Genomic DNA, 9,109 nt, shown 5'->3' with positions numbered 1-9,109 from the left:
TGTGAACAGTATTTCTTGCTTCCTGTTTCAATTTCTGTTTCTTCTACTCTTTCTTTTCACACCACAGTGTAGAGTGCACTGTTTTCTTCTGTGTTTTAGTTGTCCTTTTCCTTCCCTTCACTCTTATGCTGCAGTCTTTTCTCTGTTGTATGCCTACCTCCATTTTCTCTCCCTCACACTCCTCACTCAGCCTCCTACAAAGCATTACCTGCAAACAACCATTCAAAAAAATTAAGGTTATTTACAGGGCTGAGCTGCAGAGGCAGTACTGCTGTATCAGGTCATTTCTCAGACACATCCTGCCATATCAAAGGAAACACAAGCTGTCTAGCAATTAATCCATTACAGGAGATGGACACTACAACACCCTTCAGTTGACATTTTTGCTCACAACCACTTGGCAGCAGAGAGCCAAGTGCCATTCCTTGCCTGCAGAGTTATTCCAGCTGCTGAATGCTCCTCCTAAAGCCCTCTGTCTCCTCACTTCAAATTAATGGCTGAGGCAGAGTCTGCTCCAGTACAACTGCTTAATGCAGTGAGGTGAGGTAGGAATGCACCCAGTTTACAGACATCCACCAAAATCAGACCTCATTGTCTTTGGTACTATCTATAGAACTGATTTAGAGAGTACCAGAAAATAGTTCATTTCCTATTTTATGGAAGTTCAGCATGTTAGATTTAAAAAATGAAACAAGTGGAAAAGTGGATCTTCACAGAGTCACATTAGCTATGTGGTCAATTGATTTTACACTTCAAAAATCAGTGCATGAGCTTCACGGATTACTGCCTCACACCATAAAGCAAAGACAAGTTTGCAATTTTCTGGATTAAACCTTTCACTGCAGTTCAAGCAACCACATTCCTGTACAAAGCACTGGAGGAAATAATACTAATACCCCCTTGTCTCTGAGAAGGGGAAAAAGCCCTCATTAAATGCTGTAAACATCAGGGGAATAACTGATTCCTGAAGTGAGTGACCCCGGGAATTCATGTAAAATGCCAGTAGTGGAAAAATTCAGCAATGGGGATTAGGATGGCCTAAAAGTGAGGCCAAAGCAGTTTAAGATGGATCTGCATTGCCTCGAGTGCAGGTGGGGAGTTGGCCAGGAAGCTGCTGCACTGGGAAATAACAACGAGGTCCATAAAAGGGATGGAAAAATGTATAGACGACAGTTGCTGTAGGTGTTACAGACTTCCAAAGGACCTCGCTGCTGGGCCTCACGGTGAGAAAGCAGCAGTTTTGCCAGAGTGATGAGGGACAGTTATGCCATGAGATGATGTACTGGGATAAGAACGCTGACCGCATGGATTATAAAAAACATATGGTAACTTCACAGTGAATGGTAAGATTCAAAGTAACTTCAATATCTCTTTGTAGTGGTCTCAATAATTTCCTTGTATTCCCTCCACCTGACACTGAGAGGGTAATGGAACTTCACAAACATGATGTTACAAGTGCCTCTTTACTCATATCTGTTTTTTCCCATTCATTGGGCAGACAACCACTTATTTGTGTGAACATCAGCCTGTGTGACAAGGTGAGCATAACCGCTTTTTTAGGTATAACTCCAGTATTACCACTTTCTAGTCAAGAATGTGCAGCAAGCCTCCTGCTGCAAACACAGCACACATCATTGTCCCGGGTATAAAATGAAATCTTACCTATAACTTTTCCTAGGAATAGTGCCTTTGGGGAATTGAACTGAATATCAGATGCTGTTGGCAGGCTGTAACTTGTTGGAGGATAGTGATCAAGCTGGGGAAAGAGAAAAGAAAATTATGAGTGTTTAGAACAGATCTGCCTTCTTACAGCGCTACTGAATCAAGTCTACTTTAATGGAGTTTATGCCACTACTTACAACTCTCTCTGATATCCTCTGCTTTCATTTTGATAAAGGGAAAACAACAGAGAATACCTTTCCTTCCATATCTCCAACAGAGAATACCTTTCCTTTCCATATCCACAGTTCCCTGTGGCCTGGAAAATACCTATATTGGACGTCTGTTTGTTCTGGCTGCCGTAGAATCACTTTGGTTAATAAACCCAACAGCATCAACACTAAACCAGCTTATTATTTTAATATAACATTTCCATTTAGGACCTATGTTATTGCTGAAGCTAGATTTACATAGCTGGGAGCTTGAGACTAATACAGGTGTTGGACATTCTCCTTTTCTCTTGGGAAAATCATAAATTACTAAGACTTTTTTTGCACTTTACGTTTTGTTATTTTCTTGTTGGAAATGTTATTATTTAATTGTGATGACAACTAGTGAAACCTAAAAAATAGAGTAATTAATTTAGCTAAATACTTTAATCTACAGAAAACTCACATTGCCCCTGATATGACACAACAATCACATTATATTAGCATATTTTTTCCTGTTTTTTAACTATTTAACAAAAAGATGCGAAGAGAGAGGAATGAAATACATTGCCTGTGCTTAGTACCAGCACTATTAAGATAGCTCCGTGTGGCTCAATAGAGTTTTAAAGTTCACACTTGGTAAAGGTAATTGGGGTGAATTTTTATCTTTGCAGTTGTTACTTATTTTCTCAGCTTCGTGTGTTTATTACACAGGCTTAAAAAGGGCAGAACAACAGTTGCTTATTTTATTCTGGCCTTACCCTGGCACAAAACAGGACAGAGACTCATACATGAGATTTAAGACTTCGCAGGGTATAATAGGCTGCAGAAGTAATCCTGGAGAAACCACAACACTAAAGGACATACCATTTTTCCATGCATCTAATTTCAAATTGTTATTATCTTGGATTAGTTTGCTTTAATGATACTGCAAATGCTCAATTCAGCAAAGTGAATGAATGGCAGACAGTGTAGAACTGAAGGGCTGAATTCCCTGGAGTACTGTGAGCCCATGTACTTGGACAGTCTACTGCTGTCATACTGACGGACGTGCAGAGGCAATCATCTCAAAACACTGTAATAACTGTCTTTCTCATACTGTCCCATAAAACCCCAACAAAAGAAAAGTATTGACATAATTGACAGACAGGGAAAATATTCTCTGCACATGACAGAAGAGGTCTAACAAATACTTCTGTTCAGAAATGGTTTTTAATTGATGATAACTAGTTTTCACACTGTTTATTTAAAATTTGGCCACAAATGTGTATTCTCATGACTACTGGCTAGCTTCCAACTTTGAACTGTAGACTTTTGAGCTAAATATATCGAAAAATACAGTTCCATCTTCTTGCTCAGAAACTAAGAAGTTCTAGTTTGTTCGGTGTATCTTGAACAGCTTTTCTCAGATTTTTAATAAACAGCAGAAATACATATTTTAACTGAAATTAGTTACAGAATTTCAAGTCAAGAGTTATTTTTGAAAGGCTGTAGTCCAGCAAATGCAGAGAGTTAAAATACAGATCTCAACCTCAACCACAGCAGGTCCTAAGTACAAACTCCAGTGTTTGCTATTGGTTTCTCTGGTGGAAAGGAAATCAGTGTTCCAGCACCCAACATTGCACGGGCCAGACCTGTTGTCAGTGGAAGCTGCAGGCATATTAGGTGGAAAACTATTCCCTTCCTATTTCAGAAGACAAATAGGAATGGCTCAGAGCTGTCATGGTATTTACCAATATCCTTATTAAACTAAAGGTATAGATTTTAGAGAGGCGTATCAGGAAAAGACTGGTGAAAAGACTGATCCACAAAACCTTGATTCTCCAGCCTTTCATACACCAAGACTTTAACCTCATGTAATTTCTTTGCTGCAGTGGAATTATTTCTGATACATTCTGATTGCATAGGATTCATCTTTTAGGTTCTCATTTCATATGTATTACTTAAGATGTGCTGAAGTAACTGATAAAAAAATCTGGTGTACTACCATATACATTGGTATCTGTCAGCATCATCAACTTCTACGTTCTTCCTTTTCCAAAATCAATCTGGAGCAATGTTTAAATATTTCTTTCTATTATGACCTGGAATCTGAGCTGTGGGTTATTATTTTGATAAGATACTAATAAATAATAACAATAATTATCAATTTATCATTTAACTTATCAATACACTGTGGCTGTCCTAGAGCTGTAGCCATGGCCCAGTTGTCCATTATCAGAGTAACTATCAGGAACAAGTAATAAAAAACTCATCCCTGCCTAATGTACAGGCTGCATCTACCCGAGAATGGTAATGTGCCTGCAGGACATACCTGAAAATGAGAAGTCAATTTAAATGATGAATCACTGTGAGCACTAACATGCACAAATACAGAATACCAAATTCTGCCAGCTGTGGTGTAGTGAAACTCCCTTTTCTTGAGTCAGGATGTGGAAAGGATGGTCAATAAAGGATTAAAAGAGAATTGGTGTATTAGCTGTGTAAAGCTGTAGCTTGTTTCACTGCAGTACAAGTTCCCTGCAAGGCTGCCTTCTGTCCATATGTCCATAAGCTCTGAGGTCTAGGTTTCTATTTTTAAGTTGCTATGTAATTTGGGCCCAGAATATCTAATATACCACCCCACCACCCAAAGCTTAGGTTTTGTAGCTCAGGTAATCAAACACGCTGTATGTGCTAGGAAGCAACCCTGAAACAGTTTAGTAGGTGGTGGTCTTGGCCAGATTACAATAAAAATGTAAAAAATCCTTCCAGTGATCTTGTCTCCCTTAGTCTCTGTCCTCTTCACCATGGTGCAGAGGCAAAAGATCCTGCCACACATGGGAGACAGGGATGGCAACAAGGAGACTAACGCTGGGCTACATTGCAGATCTAAGACACGGCCAGCTTACTGTTTAGGATTATTAACCTTTTGTATTGGATTTATAACTGAATCTACCTACTTACATATATTTTCCAGATCTCACTAAAGTCAAGAAAAGATTTCAGAATGGGTTCAGCTATGAATTGCTTTAGGGGTTTAACAATTCTAAGTTCTGGGCTGTTTTGATTCCTGCTTGAAATAAATCTCCATTTAAAAACTGTTGATATTGATTTCCTGGCTCTACCATCAGTAGGAACAAGAACTTCTGATCAGCGATAGAAGCCAGCTCCTGCTCCACTGCCAGCTCTGGCATCTCTCTTCCTATAGGGAGTGCCTGCATTGCTTTCTATGCCAGCCTTGATGCTTATCTAATCCTGGCACCTGAAATGAGATGGTGCACCACAAGATAACAGTGAGGGAACAGTGAGATTTCTGTCTGCTTGCTTTTACTGTCTTCATTCTAAACCACCATTATCTACTATAAGAAAACTATTTTTTAGAGGCACTTAAACCAGCGTTTCTTTCTAGGTCAGCGAGGGGAAGGACCAAGCTGCATTCTTTCCAAAGCTGTATGTGACTGCCATCCAGTGGGTGCTCAAGTCTAAGCAGCCTGCAGCCTTTGTATGAAATACTAGGCTATCAATTTAATAGAAGACACATAATGAAAAAGGAATTACTAGTTTCAAATAATATTTGAAAAAAGATATTACATTATTTAATGAAAATTAAACAGAACCTCTGCATACACAGAGGCCGATGTCAGGAATTTGTATTAAATTACAGCTTTAAAATTATAGTTAAGATTTTTCATTACAGCTCCTTTTCTTTAAAAACTCATTAATTTCGTTTGAGCTTAATATAAATACACAGTGTGGCTTTGAGCATTACACAGATGAAAGTAGAAGGCAGCTGCTGAGGAACTTGCAGTTTCAGTTCTCAAGTCACGTCACACCGAGGCAGACTGTCTTTATCTGAAGTTGCTGGGATTTAAGCAGCGGTTCAATAAAATGCTATTTCTTTTGAATTACTGTTCACTTAGATAATAAAAGTAATCTTGACGGGGCTGCTGAGATTAACAGACATATCAATCTGAGGGCAAACATAATGCCTACATCACTGTAGTAGTCTTGGAAGAAAAATGTAAAAAGATACATATGTGTATATATATACACACAAGATACATATACATGCGCACACGTTATATTCACCCTGTGGATGTTTCTACATCTGTATCACTGTCAATCCAGACTCTGTGTGTGTACTGCTATAAAGCTAAGGTTTTCTTTATGCTGAAAACATTTCATAACAAGTGATTTCAGAATTTTATGGAATAATAATGGTGTAAGGCTTAATCTTATACCATCTGAAGTCAATACAGCTTTGCTATTGACTTCAGTAATAGTGGGATAAAGAAGGGGATGTGTTATCATCATGACCAATGTACTATTTCTCTTCTGCATTATGATGATGATTTACCACTTATGTTAGAAAGCTTCCCTAGTCCTGGACAAGGGCTTTTTGTGCTAAGTGCTATAATACTGCATAACAAAATGAAGGTTCCTGTGCAAAAATGCCTACAAAGTTAGAATAGACTGGGCATGAGAGCCCAAGGAAATAACAAGGTGATATGCAGGTGTTTACATGGAGTTCTCCTAAGCACGACAGTAATGTAAGAGAAAGCAGAAAGTTGGCTATGAAAATCAAATAGGAGACATTATGACTTATTGCTGAAATAGAGATGGTTATTCCCCTGCTGAGAGGTTAAGAGAAAACTTACAAACAATATTTTTTAATATTTGAAAATACATATCTTTTTTTAATACAACAGAAAAGGAGCAGATTCAGGTGGCAATTGTGTAATTCCTGAGGCTGATCAAGCCACTGTTACTGCAGTTCAGCTCCTTCCTTAGTGTGGCACTAGTGCTTCACTCATCTTTTTCTGCCAGGTTAAGTCCTTGACCCAGGTTAGTGTGGATCAGATCAGAGACAGAGCAGGGACAAGCCAGAGGCTGTAAATGAACAGTGGATCCAGAGGAAAAGGCAGGACCATAAACCCAGCATTTTTTACTACCTCAGAATGTCACAGACTTGCAGCCTCACTGCTCATCTGGAACAAAGGAGGAGGCACATATCTCAGCAGAAGGATGTAAGGCGAACTTAAGGTTTGCATAGTGCTTTGAGCTCTTCACATGAAATTTCTATAGGGGTCAATGCTGTTGTAGGAGCTACTCTAAAGCTGTTTTGCTGGTTTAATGCATTGGTTTAGCCTTCCACATTTTGGTTTTTTTGTTTTTTTGGTTTTTTTTTTAAATAAATGTAAACTGCAATCTTTTATGATAAAGTTTCTTTTTTTACAGAGATCTGAATCAGAAACGTGATCAATGTGGGATACGGATGCAGGAAAAACATTGGGTGCAGAAGAAAATAAAATCAACATATAGGGTTTTTTTTCTGTTTAAAAACGTGAATGTGCAATATCTTGTATATATTTGTGAAGCTGCTGTTGCTCTGATAGATAATGTCAGGGATAGTTTGCCTTACTTTAAAAAAAAATACAAAAAATGGAATGAAATTGAAATGGCAATGTAGATACATAACTCAAAATGTAACAGAAGCACTGATAAGGAAAAGGACACTATTTAGTCTGGCTGCCTTCAGTTGAAACAATTCTGATGATTCTTTCATGTATCTGTTGACTTTTTATTGCTCTCTTTAATAGATGAATTACAATAAATGTTAACAGAAGCAATAGCAGGTCATATAATACCAAGGTATTAAAATCAAAGAGATCTACCTCAGGTACCTAAAGATGACTTTCACAGGACATTAATTTGTCCAATGTGTGCTGCCATATAATGGAAAGCACCTATTTCATGTTAAGTTTTGACTTTTTGAGGCTTAGACTCTGAAAATACTTAATGATTTTTTTGTTCTTTGTTTCTCTAATTCCAACAAAAAATGTTCCCAAAGCAGCAATCATACAGGCCAAGGAAAATACACACATTCATCGCTGGAAATACACTATGGAACAAGGAAATAGTCTCAACATAGGCCAGTGTAAGTAACACGTGTTGTGAGGTGGGCAAGCCTGCTGATATGCTCTGCAGACCTTTGGGAGTCTAGGGTGAGGAAGGCATTTCACTTCTGCGTCTTATCACAATATATGGCCCATACAGCCATATACATACACATAGATACAGCCAAAGTTTGGAAAAGGACAACAGAAAAATCCTTCTGAATCCAGCAATACAGGCACTAGTATAAGAAGGATGGATATGTAAGAGTTCCTCTTTTATGGAGTGGTTTTACAGAACAGAGAGTAAAGAATATTATTCCAAAAGGCCTCAAGGTTTGAAACTATCTCAGCTGATGCACAGAGAGGGTAAAACTTTTGTGAAGATACGTACATCAGCATCTGCCCCTGCCCTTCTGCAGTAGCTACAGGGGAGGCAGCAGGCTCAAGGTCTTACAACCATGAAACCACAGCCAAGGTGCTACCCTGTGATGGGACTCCATAGATCATGTTTTCCCCACTGTCCATCTGCCAGGAAGAGAAAGACCTGACTTCATGTTCTGATCTGCAGCTTACAGATATTCCACCCTCTCCTTTACTAGTGGGTGAAAGGAGTTCTTGTTTATGAAAACATTTTGTCTGAGCTAGCTGGGATTTGATGGGGATGTGCTGACTTCTCCTGGCAGATGCCACTGACCAACTCCATCGTCCACAAAAGGGAAGGAGAAATGGCTCATTTATGAGCTTCCTGCCTACCCATAACTGCTGTCTTTACCTGAAAGATTGTAAGTCACACTGTAAAATAAAGAAGCTGAGTAAACTCAGTGAAGGATAAAACCCAACAAAACTGCTAGGAGATCAGGGACATCCTGTGAGCACTAAAGAACAGATAAGGAAATTATTAATTGGTGAATTATTCATTTCTGATTCTGATGCATATGATTTAAATTCTGTTCTGCTGTTTCTTGCTGCTGTTTACAGACTCTTGAGAATTGAACACCTAGTCTTCTGCAACATCTTCAACTTCATTATAGCCAGAGGGAATTTGAGGTATGCAAAGATCAGGGTCTGTACTTATATTTTGGAAAACAGATGGTGTTTAGGGTTATAGGAATGAGATCAATATATCAATATAGGTTTTGCAAACACCTATATTTTCAAATCTGAGAAAAAACCATTTTCTCTAGCAGCTGTGAGTAAACTGAGTGCTAATGCATTAAACATGCAGGCGTAACGTATGGTTCTGCTCTAAGGAAATGGTCTGAGTTTGCCTTTCTGTTGCACTAGCATTCGGAGTAATATACTGTCATTGCAGAATGGCAATATAGTGGAAATGATGTATCTCCAGGGATTTTAAATATTTCA

General features: G+C 38.6%; 1 protein-coding gene across 1 annotated transcript in view; it reads right to left on the bottom strand.

Annotated features, from left to right (window-relative positions):
• Nucleotides 1-1,588: 1,588 nt before the first annotated feature.
• The window catches only part of CNTNAP2 (contactin associated protein-like 2), a gene marked incomplete at its 5' end in the record, with an annotated part of 126,594 nt that continues 119,073 nt past the window's right edge, over nt 1,589-9,109 (bottom strand). The window contains one exon of the mRNA XM_010018910.1: nt 1,589-1,756. Within this exon, the coding sequence (XP_010017212.1) occupies nt 1,589-1,756 (168 nt within the window). The remainder of the gene's footprint in view (nt 1,757-9,109) is intronic.

Source organism: Nestor notabilis, unplaced genomic scaffold (genome assembly GCF_000696875.1).
Source record: "Nestor notabilis isolate BGI_N333 unplaced genomic scaffold, ASM69687v1 scaffold2727, whole genome shotgun sequence".
Classification (NCBI taxonomy): domain Eukaryota; kingdom Metazoa; phylum Chordata; class Aves; order Psittaciformes; family Psittacidae; genus Nestor; species Nestor notabilis.
This window is presented reverse-complemented; position numbering and strand designations above follow the sequence as displayed.